General features: G+C 33.3%; 1 protein-coding gene and 1 long non-coding RNA gene across 2 annotated transcripts; both read right to left on the reverse strand.

The window, feature by feature from the left end:
• Positions 1-360: 360 nt before the first annotated feature.
• LOC105336706 (uncharacterized) lies at positions 361-20,234 on the reverse strand. The gene is made up of 45 exons (XM_066071045.1): positions 20,058-20,234; positions 19,596-19,947; positions 18,459-18,756; positions 18,213-18,339; positions 17,883-18,107; positions 16,692-16,901; positions 16,325-16,602; positions 16,083-16,233; positions 15,708-15,920; positions 15,420-15,573; positions 15,064-15,314; positions 14,889-14,912; positions 14,534-14,731; positions 13,987-14,122; positions 13,868-13,905; positions 13,527-13,668; positions 13,177-13,403; positions 12,758-12,928; positions 12,478-12,670; positions 12,158-12,397; positions 11,808-12,022; positions 8,579-8,684; positions 8,373-8,489; positions 8,080-8,215; positions 7,776-7,956; positions 7,245-7,515; positions 6,960-7,146; positions 6,636-6,847; positions 6,319-6,548; positions 6,068-6,221; positions 5,658-5,842; positions 5,411-5,554; positions 5,111-5,279; positions 4,859-4,988; positions 4,492-4,613; positions 4,169-4,308; positions 3,884-4,031; positions 3,586-3,789; positions 3,287-3,490; positions 2,219-3,001; positions 1,911-2,129; positions 1,656-1,751; positions 1,228-1,559; positions 921-1,131; positions 361-682 (listed from the first exon to the last, which is right to left on the reverse strand). Exons 1-45 carry the CDS (start codon positions 20,133-20,135, stop codon positions 396-398), a joined length of 8,889 nt encoding a protein of 2,962 aa, XP_065927117.1. The 5' UTR covers positions 20,136-20,234; the 3' UTR covers positions 361-395.
• Positions 20,235-20,805: 571 nt separating this feature from the next.
• LOC136271311 (uncharacterized) lies at positions 20,806-23,416 on the reverse strand. The gene is made up of 4 exons (XR_010709229.1): positions 23,304-23,416; positions 22,296-22,679; positions 21,640-21,781; positions 20,806-21,013 (listed from the first exon to the last, which is right to left on the reverse strand). It is a non-coding gene; the product is annotated as an uncharacterized lncRNA (long non-coding RNA).
• Between the last annotated feature and the right edge of the window lie 4,288 nt (positions 23,417-27,704).

Consider the following 27,704-nt stretch of genomic DNA (forward strand, 5'->3'; position numbering starts at 1 on the left):
TCTTTCGTTACAACAAAGTTGTGTTTTTAATTTTGTTGATAGAAAAAAAAAGAAAAAAAAATCAGCTAGTTTTTTTTCTATGCCTCACCATGCTTGCTTAAAATGTAGGTTTCTTCTCAAACAGACTAATTGAATGATTTTGTATATCTAATTTATAAATTAAAACTTTTAAGTATATTCCAACTACAGTAAAACACGGTTATAGCGAACACGCTTATAATGAATTGACGCTTACAGCGAAGTGAATTTTATTCCCCAAGTCTCTATTTCATGTTGTGACGGATATAACGAATTACGCTTATAACGAAGTCAAATGGGTCGTCCCTGGGACTTCGTTATAAGCGTGTTTTACTGTATTGTGAATTAAGTATTAAAACGAATCAATTAAATGGGCATCATTTATGTTTGATTACAATCTTAATGTCTTCAAACGTCCCTCCAGCACTTATGGCTCTAACAAAGACGTGCAAAGACAATTTTGAAAATTTTTCAAAACCTGGAGGTAAACCAAATTTTATAGACGTTGATGTTGTTTCCTGCCATTGTAGAACATCACATCCGCCGTCAACGGTTCCAACAGAAATTTCATAAAACAATGAGTATTGGGAAATAAACACATCCTTCCAGGACACTGTAAATTCTTCGCTTCCAGCATGCCAAGAATGAACCAATGTATTGCCTGCTTAATAAAACAGATTTCGTCTGAGAGCAACGCAAAAAAGAATGTATTGCAAATTGTAACAATTTTCATTAATGTCAAATCTCGACAAAAAGTTTTTTGTATTGATTATAATGCATATAAACATCCTGTGTTCACACAACGTGTGAGCATAAATAAAACAGAACAAATACTTTGTTCAGTCAACTAGTTCGAGATGAATTTACAGAAACAATTCGTGACTCAGAATGAAACACTATACCTTTCGTTATTGGTTTAGAAGAAACAACTGTTACGTTGAAAAGGACCTGACTGCTGGTCAGCAGAAGTTTACTAATTGCTTGGACAGTGATATTCTTTAATCCATCTGGCATATTCATGTTCACGATGTCTACAGATTGGATATCTTGTCCAACTGGAAACGTCATTTTTTCTTCAAATGTTGCTTCATGGCCATAACCAATGAATGTTATCTACAACCACAGAACAAAGCTGAATGCACAATAACACCAACATCGTTTTTATCACATTTACATTGTCAGCACATTTAAAGACCAAATGTTTTTTACCTTAAATTGTTCAATTCCCGTATAGTCTTCAAATCCAGACCACTGAACTTTTACATTGTTAACATTACTTTGATAATTATTTCCAGCCTTGTATTCGGTAATTGACAACGGAATAGTTTTTACTTTTGCATTTGTAATTGATGGCGGTAGAATGGAAATTTTCACGCCATCAGATGATTTTGAAGAAAACAACCCTGCACGGTTATGGCATCTTACTGTGGAATATATTGTTTTACTTTCCAGTACACTGTAGTCAAAGTCTTTGGACGCTAAATGTTCTCCGATACCCAATCTATAAAACGTTTGTAAGTCGATACCTTGTGGCTGGTAACCTAAACAATTAATATGAAAATAAACAGAATGTTTTGATCCAACACAGAAGTAACCAAATAGTATCTATGTTTTGGTATAATTTTATATTATCATACCTATTGCCCATTCGCAATAGTCAATGCCAGATTCTTCATCGTTTGCCAAAAAGTTGACTACAACTTCGTTGTCCGTCCAAGCATCTTCATCTGTGTCTTTAATAGCATAGGATAATTAGATTGTAGATACCAATACCAATGAATTTCATATTTTACATTTATAAAATGTTGGTCAGAACAAACTGTACAGGTATATCGTACCTACATTACGAATATTATTTTTTAAAATGACATCACCGTTATTCAAACACTTACTTGACAATCTTCCGTCATAGACATAAACAATATCAGGCGGCGTCAAGTCTATAAGAACAGGTTTGGAATATGCTATTTCTATAAGCTCTGCAGCATTTGACGCAATTACTGTCACGTGGACGAATGTGTTGTGAATCAAAGTGACGTTGTAATTGTATCCAAAATTTTGAACTCCTGTGCTAGTAAATTGTTGTATCTGCGTCCCACCTTTTGTATATCCTAACAACAAAAGATTTTTTTAAGTCAGTTACTTTTTTTGTTAAATTTATTTGAAATAATATACATGTATTTCACTTTAAAATTAGTACCTATGGCCCAACTGTACTCTGTTATAGGGCTGTTGTCTTCAAAGAAACTCCAGGCTCCGTGTATGGAACCCCACTGGTGAATATACACGACATGGGCGGATACCTGAGACTCTGCACTATTGTTACGAATCCTCTCAACGTTTTTTAAAGATAAGTAGTCTATAAAAAGTCCGGTTTTTGAATCAGCGCTACCAATTTCTAAAATCGTTCTCTCATGTGTCGCTGTGAAATAAAACGTATGTCTCTGCCAAGAAACAATTTCTCGAGTTAAAGATAGTTCATGTTCATCGTGTCTATACGCTTTTGAATACAGAAGAAACACGTGTTTTGATTTTCCAACTGAAAGAAACCCTTCCTTATTTGATGCGGTTGCTGCCGTCAATGGGATTTGACTCGAAAAGAAGTTAACCTGATAAAGTCCCCCAAGTTTTAGACCTTCAATTTCCTGTTTCACACTCCCTCTGATGAATAGAAATGATCTTCCATCCCTAGCCAAATTCTTTATTGATGACACAACTATTGCACAACTTCCAGATGTTAATGACCAGTCATCAGGGATAAAATCAGGAGTTAAACTGCAGATATCATAAAGACTAGTGTCGTTTATTGGTAAGGAACTTTGATATAATTCAAATGAAGGGTTTTTCAGCAAGTTGTTGTCAATATGAAAGAGGTATTCAAGTTCCGGTGGAGTAATATCAACCTTAACGCCATCAGACACAATGACGTCAGACTTGTATCCAACGTTATCGACGGCGTAAACTTTATTGTAGCATTTTTGTCCTGGAAAAAAATTAATCGTATAATAGTTATTCTTTTTTTTTCTTTATACCATGAATCTTAATAAATAGTCAATTCAAATATGTATTCTGCATTAATAAAGATAATAAAGAAATGTTTTATCATATTAAGTGGTTTGGTTTCTGAAAAAAATATTGTTTTGCACGATGAAAAGAAATTATCTAATGTCAACATAGAGGATGACTTTACTACAAAATATAATAACGGAGTATTGTGAACAATTTAAGGATAAACTATGTACTCAAAAGTTTTTGGTATACACTTTACCATCAACAAGCATCTGTGAGAGAGTCCTCGAAACAGATGTGTGAATACCAACATTTTCCCAGTTTCGTATACTGCACTCGGATTTATATGACGTGTTACCGACACACCAAAAGTAATTTTTTACTCCAGATTCGAGGTCTAAAAACCCATGCCAATGGGCGCCGATAATACTGGAAGAGTTTTGAAATTCCATATCATGCAATCCTGCAGAAAAAGAGCAAATAATAGTAAACGAGTGAGGTAGGTGCCAAAACCATAAAATCTATATACATGTATCATCCTAGTATTTACTAAAATACCTATTCCATCAAACACTACTCCCGCTATTGGTCTTGTATTGTCTATGACAAATCCGTCTGATGATTCGGTGTGGTAGATTCCTGAGAAACCATAGGCGATCACATTCACAAAGTATCGGACTCCGGGTAAAAGTGATATACTTCGAACTAAATACGTTGTTTCTGTGTTTGGCAAGTCTTCACCACTGTCCCACACATCATGACCTATTGAAAATATGAAATGCCATATAATGGTATTCTTATTCAACCTTTGTTTTGTAAAAAAAAAAAATATTAAAGAAAAAACAAATAACCATACCCTCTGGAGTAGTACTTATGTAAACACGATAGGTTTTAATGGTAGTTTTATCGTTTGAAAATTTATTCGTCCAATTCACCATCATAGAAATGCCTTCTCGTGTGTAGTCATCGTCTTTCATTGTACTTATGATCATCCTTTCAGAAATCTGTCACAAAATCGATTATTTTTAACAACTTGTATTATTTACGTCTATACTATAAAAATTAAATGTCGTGATAAAGGACTGTGTTTCAAAATCAAATATAAAACAAATGAACTCAATTATTTTTCAAACATACATACAGAACTTCCCAGAATGTCTTGAACGGCTGGTTTCTTAGTGTCGATTATTACACCATTTGATTTGAATACAGCGTAAGTATTTCTGTTGTACCATGCCTTCACAAATAGAGAGAAGGAAACTGTCTCTTCCAGGCGATGCCCTATATGTATAAGATAAATATTTTCTCTATATCCGTCTTTTTGGTAAAAAGTTGAAGTCGTCGTGACTATCAAAAAATTGATTCTGTGCTCTAAATTTGTTTACAGATATACATTTCTTAATCTCGTTGCATTTCTTTCTGATTTGTATATTATAAAATGTATATTATAGAAGCTATATCTACCTGGATTTGTGGTAAAAATTACAAAGTTTAGTTGCCCAGCATCATGCCAAACACGATCATATTCAGGATCAAAAATCCCTACTGGAACATTATGATCTGCAAAGCCAACACTCCATTGATACCTAGTAAAATTAAGTATGGTTGAATTTAATGCACAAGATTTCCGATCATTAAAAATTTATCTATCACAAGGAAAAGCCTCGCAGCACTAGAGAGAAATAAACCCTTTCTTTGAATGTTCAAACTTTTTAAGACATATATCATAACTTTTATACGTATTAACTATTTTCATGGTTATGATTTTTTTTAAAAATACATTTATTAACTGAGAAAAAGGTACCCATCCAAAAATATAGTTTAATCTTACATATATGGTTTGCTGCCTTGTCTGTGAACTATGGTCCAACGACCCTGAAGAACGGTATTACTAGGTGAATAGTGTATATCTGGTGAGCCAAACATTACGTCCTTCACTTGAAGCAAATTGTTAGGATTTCCTGGCAAACATAAATTTAACAAGGCTTACAACTTTTTTCATGCTTCAGCATTAATCATTCAAAACTATGATTTCTAATTTGTGTTTCAATATGAGTATGATTTATAATTTGTTATCTTTTACCTATTGTGACGTCATTACAAGAGGAGCCATTATTATGACACACTTTGTCTTGAGGACCACACACACATTGCCCTTCACAGTCCTCAGATTCACATCGCCTTACTAACGACAATGTCCCCTGGGGTAATTTCTTAAACTTCGAATGAATTATCGCACTTGACAATCCTACCTATATTTATTTGGATTACAAAAATATTAAAATTAATCGGTTTAAAGTATAATTTCTACACAAAATCATTCAATTCATATTTATTCTTGTTTAGGTTTTTCTATTTAAGTTTTTAATACTTGTATGTATACCTTGTTTGCTGCCCAAACGCTGATATACAAAAAATCATGGCCCACCAGCTTCTGAGTTGGAATCCTATAGGTTTGAACTTTACCCTCGTCGTAGCAATCTTTTCCACTGGTCGAATGGTTTATCATTTTTGGGATGCCTGACCTCTTTTTATTACAAAAGAATTCGAGGTATTAAACTTTATATCTCCAAGCATTAGGTCTTGGCAATAGTTCAAAAATTAATCATAAAAAGTACGATTCTACTTACAGCGTTGAGATCTGCACCCATATAAGCTGATCCGATGTTTACAAAATAACTGACAACGTCAGAATGGGCATCCGCAAACCCTAACCAGGCTAAGTTCACAGCATACTTCCACCACGTCATAAACCCTGAGACATGGCGGTTTAGATCTTTATCTACTGAATGGTCTGTCTGTATTGCAAACGTACCTTTAATGAAATAACGTAAAAATCACAGTTATTTGGACTGTTCATTATACATGTATTATGTTGACAGGTTCTGTTTGTCATACAATTATTCAAAACATGGCATCAAACGTGTACATCTACATACATGTATTTTAAATGGAGACCTTGACCATTTACATTTTTGAATGTGATAGGTATAGTTTGGATTATGACGACAGATATTCTTTAATTTTACCAATCATTTACCTCGGTTTGGAGGGGTGCTATCTACTAAAATACCGGTTGAGGAAGACGAGGAGCACATCTGGGCGCCATTGCAAGATACAAGTGTTACATAATACGTAACGCCATCATGGAGTTTCAGATCATTTAAAATATAATCCCTTGCGATACCATTTATCTAAAACAAAATATCAAAACCGAGGTGTTATTTTTATCATTATCATTAAAATTCATTTTACTTTTTTCGCTGAATGAAAATCTACAATAACAAATACCTGTGTTGAAGAATGTTGAAATTCACCTCCATGATGAGATTGTAGAGATAGGTATTGTCTCTCAATGTGTGACTGTGGGTCTGCTACTTTCCACTCCACTTTTAAGGATGACCTATAAAATTGAGTACTTGCAACCAATCCAAAGTCTTTGGTAAACTTTGGACCACTGCTGATTACGGGAGGTGTTGCATCAACAAGAAACCCACTAGATATTGCATCAATAAACAGTCCTGAAATAGAATTATAATCTATAATAATTACCTTCATAGATGAAAATAAAAACTTGCGTTACTTTGATATACAAATGTTAATAGTACCTGCTTTATTATAAGCTCTAACAGTCACAAAGATTCGCTTTGATTCTGGTAGTTTCTGAGAAAAATTATATGCAGTTGCTGTTTCAGCTAAATGCACTTCTTTTTCTGGTAATATATCCTTTCCACCAGGGGTGCTACCAGCCCACCAAACATAATGAGATATTCCAGACTGAGGATCAGAAAATCCGTACCATTTGGCACCAATCCAATTTCTAAAATAAGGAAAATCTGTATATTATATTGATTGAACAACATGACAAGTCCCTAATCCAGTCACTGATTTTAAAATGTATGAAATAATATGGATAGTAAGTAAAAATTTACTTGATTGATTGATATTCTATGTCTTCGGAGGAAGTCCCATCAATGACCACACCAACATTCGGAGGACTGTTGTCGACTATCACACCATCTGAGATAGCACTGGTACAGAGATCAGCCGTATTACATGCTGTCACAGTCGTGAAGTAAGTTAAGCCAGAGCCAATATGTACATAATCAACTTCTATTTCTGCAAGTCCACAAAAAAAAAAAAAACAAATCTAATAATTCAGGCTTTATGTTAGATGCACTTTAGAGTTTAAATAATATCATGCAACTTATATTAACCGTTTACTAGGCCAACACTCTGCCGTCGGAGCACGTCGTCACAGAACGGGCAGGTACCCATTCTCACAAAATACTCCTTGATCACAGAATGGGGATCATGAAATCCACTCCAAACCACTCTTAACCTAGACATATCCGTTTGATAATCTATATCAATGCTTCTCTTTCCAGAAGGTAAAACATCCAGGACATTTCCTTGTAGTGGCGGTGAGAAATCCACGATGTACGCCCAAGATGTTGCAACTGCCATTAAACGAGCCTTGTTATATGCCTAAATGCCAAAAAAGGATATGAATTTGTATTGTCTAAAATTGTCAATAATATTATAATCTGCTAAATTTGCTTATTTATGTTTATAGATTACATCAATAATTGTTATTTTCGGATAAAAAGTATATGTACCATTCTTTATTTGTGTTTTACATTCTTAACACATGTTTTATGAAAAATCACTAAAAGTAGATATTAATTCAACAACCATACACTTTTTTTCTTTCGATCAATCAACTATATATGTGTGTTTACTTTTACCTTCACAGTTATATAATAAGCATGGCCTTCTTTTATGTCAAGCCTTCGATTTTTGTTATTGATTCCACATTCAGAATTTTCTCTTGTGAACTCCATGATGTCCCAGTGCCCTGGCTGGGAACCGATAGACCACATGAAGGAGTCTATTTCACTTTCTGGGTCTCTGAACACGTCTTTCCAACTACAGATATATTTCAAACACAAAAGAACATGAGAAAAGTTTTCTTTTTGGTTTAAAATATAAAGACTTATAATAAGATACTCCTTTGTTTCTTTCAGAATCTCACTTCTATTCATATCTTACCATGCCTCTATTTCAGATGTGGATGTAATGTGACGTCCTGGGATAGTAATTGGGTTGTCCAATTTGACTGGTGGGCTCGTGTCAACTATAACAGGTTCCGAAGTTTGAACTGCAGTTCTACTGGCGAAATCAATTGCTGAAATTATCAGAATTTGATATTATTATAACTTGTGTAGATATGCGGTCCTTTATTACTGAATGCGTATAGTATCCGCATTAAGTATGCTAAAAATATCAGGATTTAAATGTGCTTAATCAAGGAGAACTTAACTAAATAGTCAAAAGATAGGTACCTTTAATTGTTGCATAGTACCCGTGACCACTATGTAGTGTCAGACCATGGATAGCTTTATGATTCACGACACCAACGTCGAAAAAGGCGACTACGTCATTTCCGCCAACAGTAGTTCCTTCACAAAGAAGATATGTATAACCATTTAAGCATTGATACAATCCCAATAATTGATATATTTATGGTGAAACCTTTGAAATAGATTACCTATCCCAAGTATGTAGTTTTGTATACCAGATGAATGTGATATCGTTTGAAATTCTTCAACGTCTTCGAATGAGTCCCAACTTATAAACATGTCCGTTGTAGAAATCTGAGAAAAAAATTAATAAAGAATTTTGTTGGAAGTATAAACAAGAGGCCCATGGGCCTCATCGCTCACCTGAGGAACAATAGGTATGATAGAATCATCTCAATGGAGTCATAATACAAACTATCTGGACAATGTACAATAATACATGTAGATCCTGTATAAATAAAATCCATTTTCCCCTGGATATTCTTATGTTTATAACCATTAGTCCCTTTTCTAACAGGATGATTTAATAGTCATATCATATGTTGAGCATTGCAGTTCTCAAAAAGATCCCTAACAATAGTTTATATATGGGATATAAACGTACATCAAACTCTGAACCATTTCGTGAGGCCAAAGAATTGTCCTGGGGCCAAGGTCTTACCAATTATATAGAATCATCTGGCTGATTAGTTTCTGAGAAGAGTTTTAAAGATTTACCCTATATATTCCTTTGTTAAACTTTGACCCCCCCCCATTGTGGCCCCACCCTACCCCTGGGGATCATTATTTTCACAACTTTGAATCTACACTACCTGAGGATGCTTTCACACAAGTTTCAGCTTTCCTGGCTTATTAGTTTCTGAGAAGAAGATTTTTAAAGTTTTACTTTGTTTATCCCATGTAAAACATCGACCTCCCATTGTGGCCCCACCCTACCCCCAGGGGTCATGATTTTCACAAAATTGAATCTACACTACCTGAGGATGCTTCCACACAAGTTACAGCTTTCCTGGCTAATTAGTTTCTGAGAAGAAGATTTTTAAAGATTTACTCTATATAATCATATGTTAAACTTCGACCCCCCATCGTGGCCCCAACCTACCCCCAGGGGTTATTATTTTCACAACTTTGAATCTACACTACCTGAGGATGCTTTCACACAAGTTCCAGCTTTGCCGGCGGATTAGTTTCTGAGAAGAAGATTTTTAAAGATTTACTGTATATATTCCTATGTTAAACTTCGATCCCCCATTGTGGCCCCACCCTACCCCCGGGGGTCATGATTTTCACAACTTTGAATTTACACTATCTGAGGATGCATCCACACAAGTGTCAGCGTTCCTGGCTGATTAGTTTTTTTAGAAGAAGATTTTTAAAGATTTACTGTATATATTCCTATGTAAAATGTCGATCCCCCATTGTGGCCCCACCCTATCCCCGGGGGTCATGATTTTCACAAATTTGATTCTTCACTACCTGAGGATGCTTTCACGAAAGTGTCAGCTTCCCTGGCCGATAAGTTTCTGAGAAGAAGATTTTTAAAGATTTACTTTTTATATTCATATGTTAAACTTCGACCCCCCCCCCCCCCATTGTGGCCCCACCCTACCCCCAGGGGTCATGATTTTCAAAACTTTGAATCTACACTACCTGAGGATGCTTCCACACAAGTTTCAGCTTTCCTGGCGGAATAGTTTCTGAGAAGAAGATTTTTAAAGATTCACTCTATATATTCATTTGTTAAACTTCTACCCCCCATTGTGGCCCCACCCTCAGGTGAGCTAAAAAGGTTAAGTTTACAATACAATAAGTTGTTTAAGTTGGTTTCTGGAAGAACAGACTTTGAAAATTTTCTTAATGAATATTGACAATTTTTTTTACTTTTTTAATCTTTAGTTTTTAAGATCTGTGTACAAACATAGAATTGTGAGCAAATCTATGTATCTTGCTTATAATTCGAAGCTGAACACTCAAATATGGTTAGTAAATAGAAATTGTAAACAATTAAACACAAGAAACATGCACTACATGTATAACAAATAAAGAGCACGATTTATTTTTTCGAAATGAATCATATATATACATGTATATACCTACATATTTCCGTCAGCGATATCAAACTCTATTTAAACTGAATAAACTCGAGAAAATGCCGAGCATCTCAACAAAACCTATTGCATTAATCTACCATTACGCAAAAGATAATGCCGAATTACCGATAGAATGAATTGTATTTCAGTACCCCTACATCACATTTTGCTTAATTTGCGCAGGTAAACAGTTAACGTAACTGTTGGATTTACCGAAGTCTCTGTTTGATTTGATACGTAAAAATCACGAAATACAGACGATAGTTTCCAGGTTACAAAGCATAAATAATGAAAACGAAACGAAAATCAGAACAAGCTAACACCAACGTCATGTGTGAAAACTGTCAACGCATTGAAATATTTGGCCTCAATTTACTTCACAAAATCGGCACCAATATATTTTTCATGTTTCAAAATTTCCCTTCATTCGCGAACTGTTGCACAACAAGCAAATTCATCATAGTCAGATCGACCCTTTTTCGTATAATGTCATGGCTGCTTTAAACAAAGAACCTCGTTTTTGAAGTATGGAATACGAGTCTTGGTAAAATGGGTATGCAAACCCGGGCCGTGGCAAAATAAAAGCCGTGGCAGATCGGCAATCGTCTATTCCAAATACGCATTATTTTGCAGCAATATTTACAGCGAATACAAATATACTAGTCCATCAAATATCCTGAAATTTTAATGAGATTGGCAGATTAATAACTGCCAATCTTTCGTTTTGCCCAGGCCAAGTCTTGTCTACCCATTTTACCGGATGCCGAGCCCGAAGCTATTAAACTGATTGAAACACGCCTTTCCTTTATTATTATTTTCGTAATACCTCAGATTTGAAACAGAATCAGACCTTAATTTTTGCAATTTATAATTTCCTTCCCATAAGGATAATTTATGCTAAACTACGTTGAATTGGAATCAGTGGTTCTTGAGAAGAAGATTTTTAAAAATGCACCCCCCTTTTTCTACAGTTTCAAGGTTTTCTCCGCTCTGAATACAGATCGGACTTTTATTTCTGCAATTTATATTCGCCCTCCCATAAGGATGCTTTGTGCCAAATTTGGTTGAAATTGGATAAGCGGTTTTAGAGAAGAAGTTCAAAATGTAAAAAGTTTACAGACGGACAGACGGACGACGGACAAAAAGAGATCAGAATAGCTCACTTGAGCTTTCAGCTCAGGTGAGCTAAAAACACAAAGCATATGGAAATATCCATAGTCTTATAAAAAGTACCCGCAATTTTACAAAAAACGTTATAAATAAATATAAATAAAAATATTTGCTTTCCTTGTGTAAATGTAATATGTAAGACAAATATTTTATAAACCTGATAGCGTTGTCCCCGAGTTCCGATCCAAACATTTCCTGCGGTCGGTGGAGTTAGATCCACCACAATACCATCACTGCATGTGTTTATCTCAGGTAAAACCTGTGTCCATTTTTCATGTTGTATTTCTGTATATTCCGTATGAATGCAAACAATGTAACGTTGTCCATGTTGAAGTTCACCTTCCTTAAATTTCACGTTTATGAATTCATGCTCTAAAATTTTAGATGAAAATAATACATGTAGACATACTTGTGTCCTGAACCTCTATAGAAAATTCATATAATTATTCGTTAAAAGCAGTGTATCTAATAATATACAACTTTTTTTTCTTTTTTTTTTTTGCTTACCTGTAGTGTCACATTTGATAGCATCTGGGTGACTACAAGGGTCGGGGATGGATAAGGTGGTCGATGAGAGATAATAAGACGTGGCATCCATATTTCGTGCTATGATAATTGCCACAGTGTAGGAATTGTAGCGTAGAGTGGGCCATACAGCTGATATAAAGTTCATGTTAGGAGTATAGTCTTTATCTGGATGTGGCCATCTAGCGTTTGTTTGCAGTAAGATTGCTTCTCCATATCCGTCTTTAAAAAGTAAAAAAAAAATGGATAGAACAAAAAATAATTCATTTCATACTAATTGTAACTCAAATAAAATTCGATACCTCTACTTCGATCGGGAGTCCCCACAGCATCAATTACTATGTTTGGTTTGACTAGAATTGGATCAAATGCGCTACAGTTCTTTATTTCTGAAGATATGGTTGAGTAGAGACCAGCTTTGTTGTAGCCACGGATTGTCAATCTTCGGCATTTAGAAAAATCGAATAAACCATCTAACAAAATGGTGAATTCCATCTGTACAAAGGAATTACTCGTTAAAAGCAAAAATAATAAAAACTTTTAAAAAAATTAAACATACTAAATTTGATTCAAAAAACATACTTTATATTTATAGGGTATGACGTCATAATTATAGAGTCTGTGCCACCGAGTATGCAGTCTACCAATTTCTGATTGGTCAGTTATGGCCCATTCGTATTTGTCAACGACTCCATATTTTTCCTCTGGAATGTGTATGTCAGGATCCGCAAACATATCCAATTCCACCGTAAGCTAATTATATTGATTATGAAAAAAAAATCAATGATAGACATACATTAAAAAACTTCCTCATATTAAAACAACTTTTTCGTGCGATGTTAGATTCTTTAACCTGTCTTATACTTTAAGTTTTTAATATATATAATAGAAAATTCAAAAAATACATGTACAAGATTATTCATTTTATGTTAAAGAAATGTACTTTAAGTTTAAGTATAATGTATGACGTTTCCAAACATTATTCGTAAACGCAGTCTTACTTTTTCGGAAGCTGAATTGTTGTCATGTTGCACACGTATTGTATTCGTGACAGGTGGGTTTGCGAGAACTAGGACCCCGTTGCTGTGGACTGGCTGATAGCACGTCTCCCGTGCACAAAGTTTTACAACAAATCGATAGAGCCTCCCGGGATCTAACAGAAGCCCCGTAACATGAGCCTGATGGTGACCGTGGTTGTATTTGTAATCTTGGAATAAAGTCCAATCGTCTGTAAAACAAAATTTGATAGTGTTGTAGAACATAAGGAATAAGAAAAGTGTTGTTCAAATAAAACTATTACAATCTATATTACTATCTACAATAAAAATTAATTAATATAAATCAAATTTACCCCCATAAAAAGATTTCTTTTCTATGGAAAAATACACGTCGGGTGTGAATGGCAATAATTCATCTGGAATTTTCCAATATGCACTTAAACTGTCCGTCGATGTCTGGAAGTCAGCATCAGTCGTGCAATTCCTTTGAATATTCTTTGAAAAAAAATTAATAAATGTACACCGTATACCTCAATTAGTTTTGTATTTAGGTATAAAATCGGAATATTTAAGAATATAATATATATCGATTTAACAAGAACATGATGATATGAACAAAGATAAAAGCAATTCTCAAAATACATGGAAAAAATTAATATTACAACCGTCGTTAAAGGAAATTATGAATACGAACCCAATCATGATGGTCTAATCTTGCAGAGATGTTCACATCTACAAAAAGATATGTAATTTTTTTAACAAGTCCAGAACTTTGTGATCACAAAGGACAGATTACAAAGAGTTCACACAAACCTGCTTTAAAACAAGGGTCTCCATCGTAGACTGTGACGTTATTCAAGATGACGTTTTCTTGGACAACAGTGACTCCATCTGATGTGACGTTCACAGATCCAGCAGATGACTCAGCAGTAATTGTGACGTAATAGGTCTAAAAGCATAAAACAGTCATATGTTTTGTATTCTATTATATACATTATACAGAAGTCATTTGATTGCTTCAATTACATATGAACTTTGTATGAATACTGAACAATATGTTTTCCAACATAACAATATATCGACATAAGTAGCCTTGAAAATAGCATCCCCGTATTTGCACGAGCTTATTTTTTTTTTATCACAATATCAATCAGAACTGATCATTTAGAATTGTGTATACATTCTTTATCCAAAGTTGTATAATTAAATCCATAGATTTATCAATACGAAATTGGACAACTGAAAATTAAAGTGAGTACATTAAAAACATAATATTAAACATCTAAAAAAAAATGTATACAATGTCACTTTATAGTCGAAAAATAAACATTACTAATAAAACCCAGCAAAATTGATATACTTTGAATGCAGATAAAGAGAGTCCGTTCTCAGTGTGAGATTTGTTTGTTCCAACGTCTATGTCTGGTACTATATCTGAAGCTCCAGGTGATGTTCCAGCTCGAAATCGATATGTCACATCAAGGTACGCATGATAAAACCCCGTCCATATAGCAGACAAGCTATGATTTACAGATGTGAAATCAATGTCTGCAATGTCCTAAAAGTAAGCATTCTTAACAGTTTATTTTTTCAAATACCGCTTAAGTAGGATCCGAAGATTTTTAAATACACCTTTCTTGTCAAAATCACAAATTAATTGATATGATACGGCCGTGTTTAATATTGAAATTTATGATTAGATTTATTGTACTTACAATGAATAAATTCCCAGTATTCGTCTAAAAATGAAAAAATATTAATTTTCAAAAATAGGCTGACTATTTAACGACTACTTTTAAGATGTTTTTGACGTCATGTATATTATGAAACATGCTTATTTACAGAAGAGCTTGTTTTAAATCCATCGATAAACAATAAATGAAAGATTACTTGTACATCCGTGACAATTCCAGTTGAGGGAAGCTGAACGTTATGAATGTAAGGATCGGACACACCATAAGTTATCAGACCTGCAGCATTCTCTGCTTTCACAGTGACGTAGTATGTATGATTTCCGTGAAGTCCCCACTCTGTGTCAGATATAGGAATGGTTGTACATGTTGGTGGCTCTGTTTTACTACAGCTGGCACCGGCAATAACTGGGGAGTACTTCAGAACCTCGGTGCCTCTTGGACTATGACCTGTCAAATTTCAATGAAAATCATAACAAAAAAGTTCCGCTGTTACTTGGATATCAAAACTTTAACTTTACTATCAGATAGTATAGTGTATTCAGTATGGATTACCAAGAGCAATTTGTAAATGAAGAGGGAATGGATCGTCTGGATCGTTAAAACTTCCAACATTCCAGGATATTAGTAAGTGACCATTATCATGGCTGACAGTAATGGGTGGAGAAAAAATTGGTGGAGTCGTGTCAAGAAAACAAGGTCCAACCGACTTAAAATGGAAACAAAATTTTAAAACAAATTCGTCTTCATCATTGATTATCAAAAAAAGATATTTGTTTTTGTTAAATACGCTGCCCGTTATTAACAAAGACACTTAGCTTTAGTCTTGTTTTAATCATATACCTGAATGCCTATGATGTTTGATTTGCTGATTGTTTTAATGATGAAATAAAAAGGTTTTCCTTCCGGAAGATCCGTGTGCATCAGATGAATATGGCGGTGTTGTTTGGAAGATCTGAATGTCATGATATCTGGAGCAGTACTTCCCGAAATTGTAGATAATCCAACTTCATAATCGTGGATTAACGTTTCATTTGAAGACCAGGATAATATTATCTATAAAATATTTTCCTTATAACAAGTTCATATAAAATGAAAAGGGACTTTAGGTATGAGGATAGTAGGCATATTGTTATATTAATAGATATATGATATATCACTAAGCTGAGGTTTTGCCGATGATGATACTATTCAATAACATTATGCATAATTACTTACATTTGAGGATTTGGAAATCATTGGACTTGCAACTAAGACTGTTGCTGATGTGTTAGCACATACTATCGACCCATTAACTTGAACAGTAGACCCATCTGTGTAATATTCTAATGGAAACATTTCAATGTTGGACACAGGCACAGCTTTGCTACTGGTAAGGAAAATTGTAATCTTTAAACCTTTGGAAATATCTCATGGTATTGAAAACTTTAACAGTAGAGAAAATATAGAATTGTTCTTACACACAATCTGGTGTTGGGTTATGAATTAATCGTCTGTGCCTGTTTGTTCCGATGATCCAGAACTTTGTTCTCCCGATGTCTGTGACCAATCCCTCTCTTACATGGGCATTACTTATGTCTACCTCAGTCACATAAGGAACATCTGTAGTAACAGTGACACCGTCAGAACAAACTGGGTCAGAGGGTTCAAGAGCACGGTTATAGGCAACCACGCAGGCGTAATACGTTCCTTCTGATGTAACTGTATGGGAGGCATGGAGCAAGTAAGTTTCCTTTGCCTTAAAATAAAAGAATTAAAACGTCTGTTAAGAGATATCTTCAAAAATTTATATGAAAAAATAAAAATACCATTCAATGCAATAATTACATTGGAGCTGTTGGAATCAAGCTGGAAATCGGATGCGGGAATTGGCTTGGTATCAAAACCATACATGTAAAACATAACACCGCTCTCCTTGTCAAAGAAGCCATCCCAGTAAGCTTTTAGTGTCTTGCTCTGTTGGAAGTCTATCTCGTCAGTTCCTCTAATTCCGTCTTGTACAGTTCCGGTATGTGGAGGTGATATATCAATTGTTATCTATAAATAAGATAACTCTGAATGTAACACCTTTTTTATTTGGTTAACCGAATTTATCTACATTAAAAAACAAAACTTGCATACAAGCGTCACAATGTGACGCACATAAAAAGCTATTATACGCTGCTGTTTCTGCTTCCGCCACGTTTTACTTGATATTTCGATTATAACAAATAACTTTGTGCCAAAACTACTTTCATCCAAGAAAATTAAAAAATTTCAGATTATAATTAAAGTATCTGTTTTAAAACGCCAACTCATCTGCTTCAGGTTTCATTACACAACAAAAATCGAAAGTATACGGGGATTTTGCAATGCATCGCCCATGAAATAACCCGGATAACGTTGATACATTGTGCGAAGTATTCCGAGGGCCTTACAAATTAAGAAAAGATGTAAACATTCGTAATTAAAAATCTCTGTAAGAAATCTGTTTTCGTTCCTGTAAATTTTTCCGAGTGAAAAAATGATAATATTTTGGATATTTTCCATTTCATCTATTTCAATTGTATTCTTTTCACAGGTATTTGTATTTTTATAAGAAATCGTTTAAATGAGATGGAAACAATAATTTGGGACAAACAATAGTCGGCTTGACATGACATTAAATTTTAAAGAAATTAACATCATCTTAAATGAATTTGCGTTTTGTTTTCTCAACGTATAAGTATAAGATTAAAAGATAAGAAATGAATCTAATATCTACCTTTGAAATATATAACATAGGTAGAGTTTATCTTTAGAACTTGAAATTTAAATGAGTGACATTGTTTCTGTGTTCTTTTATCTACAAAAAATGTCAAAAGTGTACTTTCTCCCTTTTTTCTCTGTTCAAACATTGTAAATCGCTCCTTCGTGTGTGTTAAATTCATAAATTAAAAGTCACGTTATTTGTTTTATTTATCAACAATAAGTAAACATAGCAATATTTAGCAAATATTGATAAAATTGTTCATTTATAAAAAAAAAGTTACGCTTCACCTTCCTTGTCAGGAGAGTAGATAATAAGGCTTTGTTTGTTGCCTTGACCTCCAAAAAATAGTCAGAGTCGTGCAGACCAAGGTCCTTTCCATGAATTAGCCCTCCATCTCTTTTAACTTCCGGTTTTATTTGAAAATGTTTATGAAATGCTCCCCAATGGTTGGTTTGGTAGCAATTAGGTCCCCTACTGTAGTTTCCATACCTACTTAAGCATTCTTCTTGATCCTGTTCGTAGAAATGAACTAAGTTTGGTATGAATAATAATTCATATAGTAATAAAAAGAAAGATGTATAGATTATGTTGACATTTTTTTCACTAACAGCCCTTACTTCTGTAGACCCTTGTGCAAATAGATCTTCATGGCCATGAATAATTTCATCGCCAGTGACATTGTCATACAATCTCCAGTAGATACTGTCTATACCACTGTGATAATCATACACAAGCCATTCAATCCTACAATTTGACATTAGGGTTTATATATTGATATCATATTTGTTATATTTTTATCATTAAAACGCTTCGGTTTATTTCAGTTTAAGTATTCTGCATCAACATTTAATAAATGAAATTACGTCATTTCTGTGAAGTCCTCCAGCCTATGCACACTAATGTTAACCCTGTCTCCTCTTGTCAGCCAAAGATTCTCAATGAAAGGGGGAGTAGAATCTCTATATATTGTAAGCGTATCATTCAATGTTTTGTTAAAGATATCCTTTGCAACTACGGTAATAATTGCCTTGTCGCCATCCGACCAATTCATATTGAGAATCTCAGATTCTGTACTTATATTTTGCACTGATGTTAGTGGTTGATTGTCTTTTAACCCTTGCCCATCGTAAACAGAAAACTCTGTTAGAAAATCAACACAACCTAAAAGAGAGTAAAATTCCAAAAATAGAACTCTGTACACGTCTTAAGATAAACTTAAAAGATTGTCAGGGTAAGTGTCCGGTGATTGAATATTTTTACTCTTTTTAAAAACGCGATACAAACTGTTCAGAATTAGAGTACTTAATACTACGCAACTTCTTTATTCCTTTTTACAATGATCATTAAAATGAAACATTTATTTTCAATAAAAAATACGCATTGCAGCAATAAATTAATTTGCTCACGCAAAAATAAATCTTGAACGTATATAAACAATTGATATCTATATAAATCTTTATTAAACTACTCAATAATAATTGGTGTTATTTTTATATGATATGTATACATGTATATTGAAAATTTCAATATAAATATCTTAATTGTGTTTATCAAATCACTCAAAAGTTATAAAGCTTTGTTTATAGGAGAACAATTATCAGAAGGTAACTGAAAATGGTTACATAAAACATTGTCATCTAGATTCCGTATTGTTTATACGTTCTTCCAAATTAAATGGTTAATTGTCGAAAATGTCTTGTAAGACTTATTTGCATCAATAATCTGTATGTTTTATCGTCAATAATGACAATAACACACGACTGTTGTTTCAATAATGTAAGTGGGTATAAGTTTTTTATTGATTTAGTCAAAAACACAGTTTTAAGGATAGGTAAGTTTGTGAACAATGGTCGAATCAATCCAGGTATAAAAATATATAGCTTCAACTAGCATTTCATTCTGCGGATCAAGTCCAACACGAAAAAACGCAAATGATGGGTGTACAACAAATATTGATTAAACATCAGTAATGGTTAATATGCAGAGTAAATTTGAATTACCGTTCATATTGTTGATTTTTTTGATAGATCGTCCTCCGTAATGGTCGTCTAAAGATTCAGGGATGACTGAATTAGGCATGACTTCATTCAACCATTTGTTTTGGTCATGTAATGCATTCCGGAATCTCCCGGACCAAATAACGTTTACCACTGTGGTATTATGTACGATCCATGTGAAGTTTGTCTTCGGGGATCCAGTTTGTACACGGGTAACAAGAAAGGGATTGTGTGAAACATGTGAATTGCTGTCATACAACACAAGACGCCTTGTAACTTTGTAGTTTCCAGCTTTGTCAAAAGCAATTAAATGTATGGAATACAATCCTGCTGTCCCTGGCAATTTCAATTGCAGCTGAGAATAAAATTTATTATTTTTAAATTCAAAAAAGTTTACCAAAAATTTTTTAAAACGTGTTTCCAGAATTTCACGGTGACGTATTTAGAATTTATGATTTATGTTACCGAAGTATGATTGACGAAAATAGTTCCTGTTCCATTTTCTTTCAAGGGACCAGTTTCTGCAAGACTGGATTTTTTCATAGATACGGGGTGAATTTCATAATGATATTCAAGTAGTCCTGCCAAGTCGTCCTGCCAACCATCCCATGATATTGTGATAAGTGGCTTAAATTGAATTTACGAAATAACCAATTACAAAAATATTTAGCTTGCTTTACATAAAACTTTCCAACACATTGAAAAAAAAAAATTGAATCGTTACATCAAAGAATGTAGCTATTTAAATTTGTCTAATACAGACCAATAAGCAATCACAGTATTTTCAAACGTGATTGAAAATGCTATTTATTTTACTATTTATTTAAGAAATGAACTCAATGTCTACCCAAGTTATACTCGTATAACCTGGGTTGGGGCAATTTACGCTTTATAATCCGCGAAGCGGATTATAAAAAAGCGTAAATTGCTCCAACCCAGGTTATACGAGTATAACTTGGGTAGATATTGAGTTCATTCCTTATAATTTAATTTTCTGGAATTTGCTGTACAAATTGAGTCCGTTTTACTTTTAAAAATGATATAAATCTGTTCAAAATTCAAACGTAACGTCAAGTGAATTAGTACGTTGGTGCATTGTGACGTGTCTTGTGACGTGCAAACCAGGTTATACAAATTTAACTAAATTTTTCTATCCAATCAAATGCCGCGTTACAACTAGAATTAAATTATTCATACATAATCTTACGTTTTCTGTCAAATCTTCTACTGTTAAAGGATATGTGCAATTTTCTGTCAATACTTGAACTTCGAGACAATGATAAGGCAAGATGAAGTCCCATCGATAAACATATTGCAATGTTTTAGTTGTCCCTACAAAGTGATGGGTTTCATTTATATATTTCTCTCTGTTCTCAATAACCAGGTGACCTCCAAGTTTCGCCTCAATAGTGAACGTCATCCTAAATAAAAAAAAATTCAAAAATATATTAGGAAATTGATATTTTCAATTATAGTTTGAATTATTAGATATATTTTAATGCGTTTAAATATGCATAAGTTATGCAGATATGTTAAAAACGAAATATATAAATTTAAATAAAGCATACCAGAACATGTAAGTTGTTATTTCCTATACTTTTTGTTTTCTTTTTAGCTTATGGTTTTGTATTTCAAATTCAAAATCTCGACATTTTGATAACACAAAATTTGTTTTGTCTTTCTTTATCCTTTGTATAGCTTCATCTCTCTTCTCTCTTGTAATTGTCTCTGATGTACTTATGTTATGCAACCAGAGTCTAGTATAAATGCTAGATGTATAAAATCTACATGTATATATATGTTGCTCATGATTACTCATAATATACATATTTGTGTTTGCGTGCGTTTCTTGGGGGGTTTAATTATATGTTGGCTTGCATTTTAAAAACAAATAAACTATATTTTAAAACAAATAGATATTGGTTTATTTATTTATTTTTTAATTCTACCTTTTTCATTTTTGATAGGTTTAAGATGACCCAAATAGTGCAACTTTGTACTTGTTTGAGATATCTTCTACCTCTATGTATTGAATAAACACACTTACGTGTCGCCGCTGCTGAAGTTGAAAGGCTGTGAATTAGACTCCAGCAAGAAAATATTCTGGCAATCAAATGCAGATGTTGGTGGGCTAACTTTAGAAGCTTTCGGACACCCGAAAACGTCGATTATATTGACTGTTTTGGGAACTTAAATTCAAAATAAAAATGTCAGCAGCAATTGACATTTCAATAAACTTTATTTTTACTAATTTGACAATCCTAAACAAGTGCAGTTCCTTAGTAACTTCTGGATTACATGGACAAAGGGTTTGGGTTTTCAAAAAAGATGAAACAATATGTTAATATCGATTGTAAAATATATTTAGTTCAACTTGAAACATTTAAATACTTCAGATCTTAACGTGAAAGTATAATTGTCATAACTGAAACAATGCATAAAGAACCTCCTGTGTATCAAAAATTAAATAGGCATACCTTCTTATAAAGTGGTCATTCGTCAGTCACTATTATCCTGTATGTGGCATTTGTTTTAGGTAAGATTCAATGTTTAGTTATATATATATATCCTTTTGGCAATGTCCTTGATATTTTGTTGCATCAGATTTCATTTGTTGAAAAATTCAGTCAGCAAAATATATAAGGATATTCGATAACTTAAGTAAACTTCTTTGTTTGTTAATAGATTCCGAGCATTACTTACCATAGGTGACATTAATGAGTGGCAAGGATGTGTCACTGAGACCATATGTTGTACCATTTAAATTGTTGGTGTCATTCAACAAATCCGTCCCATTAATGACTGTTTCTACAACCTCTATTGTTGTATATGTATAGTTTAATGTCGTTGATGCTTCAATGATGCCGTAAACAAAATGTTTTATGTAGTGGTTAGGATCAGTATGGGGTCTCTCCTTCAGAACGTATTTTGCCACCCACTCTGTTTCGGCTTCTTTCCATTGTTTAGAATTCGACCAAACAATGGGCGAATTCTCTTCCACCAGATTTATATCTGATGGATTTTCAATCGATAAGTGGTTTGCCCTCAATTTAAACAAATTTGAGAGAATACTGGCTTTCTCTGTCACTGAAAATGTGTCCAACGTGAGTGCAAATAAATCAAATGAATAGGTGAAAAATATATTTCAAAGCAACTCTTTAAAAAAGTTACATAATATTTTATTGTATCCGAAAAACTTTACAAAATGGCGAATTATGGAGGCCAAATTTGACTCATATTTTATATAGTTCTTCACAATACAAGTAAACATCAAAAAGTCTTTCAAGGAGCCTTCCTTCGGGTATTCACACTTTCAAATCAAACTTTCTATTATAAAAAAAAGTAACGAATTGGAAATTGAAATGCACGGAAATGATTTTTTCTCTCAACTCAATCATGTTTTATTGTATGTCTTGATCCGAACCCAGCACAATGGGTTTGTAAACATACAATGCGCATTATACTCGTAAGTTTGAATCTGTCTTGGATTATTTAAATGATTAAGCATAGAACATTTTCAGTAAAGTATTATCGACCTCCAATTCCACCTTACCAAAATAATTTCAAGATTTTTGTATTTAACTTGTATAATAATCATTTATACAAATCTCTGAAATAGCATTTCAATTAGTTCGAAAAACGTTTTCCAATTGTTTGACAAGCACAAAAATTGATTAAAAGGTTTTAAAAAATATATGAGTGCTAACTTACTCTTTTCGCAGTGTTTGCCAGTAAATCCTGCCACACAAGTGCAATTTACCGCTAGTCCCTCTTCACAGTAACCTGGGTAACATCTCGTGCTGTCTGCTCGCCATGAACAAGCCTCTGATGAGACACAATTAATATTGCAAGTTAGTTGTAGCGATAACTGATAATAAGAAAATTAGATAAAATACGTTTTTTTTTAAATCTGAAAATTACTTAACTACGATTGATAGCATTTAAAAAAATTATTGGTCAAAAAGGAAAAAAATAAGCAGTTTGGGTTTTTAAAACAGATTTTCAATACTTTAGTTTAGTAATGTGAACAAAAACCCCAGACAAATTCGAGCACATTATCTGCGATTCACAAGCCCGATACTTTAACCACTGAGCTATGATGATATACAACCAAATCGGTTGATACAAACAAAAACAAATATTTAGATCGTATTCTTATGACGTATTGTCTTAAAAATTATAAGCTTTGATGTAGTGAGGTACCGTGCCATAGTAATTACATAAAAAAAATACACAGACTTTTTATTTTATATTCATCTTTATTGGAACGAAAAACGATATATGCATTTACTATCAAGTTAAAGATAAAGTTATTGACTCAGTTAGAAGATACGCACACCTTGCTTCAACAAGATATCTGGATTCAAGTATGAAATTTTCGTATCATTATTTTTCGATTTTTATTTAGGGTTGATTTCAATTTTTTGTGACAGTAGTGTATATTTATTGTCGTAAAAGTATTTTCTGTTTCAAATAATCTACGAACATTGTGTTAAAACCAGTGACTTGAATTCATTGCAATTTAGTTTGTTTAATTGTCCACAAATGTGTGTGTGTGTGCGTGTGCGTGTGTGGATTCTGTGTGCAGTCTCTTAAAAGCATTAGTTCTCTTTTTTACACTTTTAATGTGTGGTTCTTTGGTTAGTTTAAGTCATAGATTTGAGAAGATCCTTGGGCTAAAATATATATCTTCGATGTTTTGTTTGAGATTGGCCTATCTTTACAAAGATTTATAAGAAGTTACTAGATTATTCTTCGAGTTATCTAAACATTTTAGACTATAAATATCTGTAGCTTATAAATCTATTATCAAATCGCATATCGACATATGACATTTTTTCTCGTCAATATTAGATTTTAATGGATAACATTAGTATACTACTAGCTGAAGTTACTTTTAAATTCTTTCACATAAAAACCGTGGTTAAGATGAGTAAGTAAAACGTCTGCAAAATATTTCATTATGTTAGATGATACGGAATCTATATCAAAGAAAGAGAGAGAATTAGAGATAAAGAGAATATCATTATGGTTCATCGTCTCTGTTAGTTAGCATTCAAACGTTTACTTACGTCGGCATTGTTTACTGTTATTACTCAGAATGTAAGCCATGTGATATGGAAGATCTTGCACAACTCCATCACAGTTGCCACATATCGTTGATGAAGCGGTTTCATAGCAGAACATCTCAAGGCAATTTTCTATCTTTGGACATGCTATCAATATTTCATTTCAAAAGAGGATTAATTAACATAATAACAGTCAAATATTTACAAACACATTGAGAGCGCGAATTTATTCTCAAAATACAATTCATGGACCATTTGCGTGTTGGTACAAGTCAAAATAATGTAAACAATGTACCATAAGTAAAAGAGCACTACTATAATTTTACAGCACAACAATAACATGTAATGTTTTGCTTTAAGTTTCACGTTATTCGTAGTTAGCAATTGTTTATGACATACCATTAGACAATAGTTTTAAAGACTGAGAGTACTGTGTTAATGGTTTATATAATGGATTGCATCATATACCTTTTAGTCCTCTACTTGAAAAAATAACAATAACAAACCGTGAACCATCTCAAAAATCCATAAAACGAAATACAAATTAAAAGAGCAACACGGCCCTCCAAATAGATAGAGGTAAATATCAGGTGCCTAGGAGGAGTGAGCATCCTCTGCTGGCCGGTCACACCAGCTGTGTGCTCTTTGTCGTAATCGAGAAAAAATCGCAAAAGTCCGTAGACAAATAGGTGATTGATTATGATCTAATAATTAGTATGAAAACGTCAGTCAGCATGCGACACAGTGGATGATTTTATTTGCTGACAATGTCGTTGTATCGACCATAGATCTTACGAAAAGATTACTTCAAGCGAGACTGTTGATAGTCCTGTTTTATCAACTTGTTGGTCAGTAGCTTGCTTCGTCTTAGAAACTGTTCATACGAAGAGCATCCCTTGCGTATCGAATCAGCTACTTATCTTTTTTTCTCTAGAAATCAATCATTAATTACAGACCTTTTTAAGATGCTATGGGCAACCTCAATATTGTGACTTACTATTTATCAAAATAAACAATAAAATGTTTTATTTCATAAATAGTTTCTTTCCAAAAAATTGTCATCTTCAGAGTTCATAACAAATCCCGCCGGGAATTTTAAAATGTTTATCTTTCCAAAAAATGATATAACGAATTGATTGATGAAAAATTGTAAAATTTGAAAACTTAAAACCGTTGAAAGTATTCTATAACGAACTTAAATCTACATAATATCGAAAGATATCCAATACTACCTTAAAAGGACAATTTGAACAAATGAAAATTTTTATAATTAAGATTCTCAACCAAAATCATAACTTAATTGCAGGGAGAATTTCTCCTTCACATTGGTTTCATCGCCTATTCACATCTTCACTCCCTCTTTTGTAACTACAAAATACTTACGTGTGCATCTAGGTCCATCGTTGAAAAAATATCTGCTACAATTCACACAGTTCTCTGGGCTTATACATTTTCCTTCTGGATATTGCAATGAGGTAGGGTCAGATTTTGTCATCACTTCTTGTACCTGATTACATGCTTCAGTTGGATTTGTTCGTCCATTACATATTGCTGTATTGCAAACAATTAATAGACCATAACATTAAACCATGTTGTAATTGATTATTTAATATTAGCTCGGTTATTTTGAAATAACTTTAAGCTATTTCTTATCATTTTAATGCAAACGGGCCATGATGCGTGAGACCTTTGTTCCTTTTTGTGGATCATTTATGTTGTAATGACCAATCAGCTTAAGAAAAGAAAGTTTATCATAGACCTGTAAAGGACTATGTGCAGTATTATGCATTTTTATCCCCAAAATTAAATTTTTGTAAAAAGCTTTAAAAATAAGGTGGAAGATAGTTGAAATCATACTGAAAAAAAGTTTATCACCACAATGACGTCATAATGTAGAAATGATGTCCTGAAGAGTGTCTAATTTTGATAAATTGATGTTTTGTAGCAAAATATGGGTGTTTTCCGATGGTTTTTCGGCTAGGAAACATCAAACGCAGGCTTGCTCAGGTACCATATTTAAGTATAATGTGTTAAAAAAAATATGAAGAAAAATATATATTAAAATTGTAGGGAAAACTTAGAATAATTTCATTTGTTAGCAAAATTGCGGGTATTTGGTCATTCAGGTGACGTCAAAGATAAACAGCGAATGAGAAGTGATGACTAAAATCAAGATTAAAGTGATATGCATCCTCTATACAATGATTTATGAAGATATGATTTTTAAACGATACTATTTAAAAATTATTATATTTGGGGGGTAGATATTTGACCAAACCAAATATAGTCCTTTGCAATTAAAAACATTATGAATTCAATCAGACGTGTATACAAACCATATGGGCATGATGAACCTCCATGGGAACGCCACCCAGGTACACACTGATATTTTGTTGTGTATCGAGTTCTACATGCATATCGCAAAAAAATGAAAAAATCTCTGCATTAATTTCATCTTACTAAAATGTGACAAAAATTAGAAAAAATATACTGTAAAACGAAAAAATTTGGCTCATACGTATTAAGCGCAAATGCAAGTGCCAATACTTTGGTGCAATTAGACTTTAGCAACTGGTTAAAGTATATATCTTCTTGTTTGATCAAAGGTAACGTGTTGATTCTGTGTTCACTCAAGCACGTAAACACAGCGACTGTGATTTCTAACTCACGTACACAGTAAACTGTTGTTGAGAACAATACACTTATCTTGTCCAAATTGCCGGTAAATAGATATAAAATCCTCATTAATTGGCGATGGTCTGAAATTTGTAAACACGTTTAGTATTGGACTTTGAATTCAAAGTAGCGACTGGGATAAAATGAATAGAGTTCCGAAACTAAAAGTGAGGGAAATCAAATGCTACAAGTGAATTAAATCGTCATAGGCGAATCGCTTTTACAGTACTTAAACATTAAAAAACACAAACAGAGGAATTAACTTGTATTTTTATATCCGCTAGAGAGCTAGAAATCAAGGTGGATGTGCGACCATCTTTTACATTTGAGAATAATAATGTAGCATTTCTTGAACTGGCTTATTTCT

The sequence above is a fragment of the Magallana gigas genome, chromosome 9 (assembly GCF_963853765.1).
Source record: "Magallana gigas chromosome 9, xbMagGiga1.1, whole genome shotgun sequence".
Classification (NCBI taxonomy): Eukaryota; Metazoa; Mollusca; class Bivalvia; order Ostreida; family Ostreidae; genus Magallana; species Magallana gigas.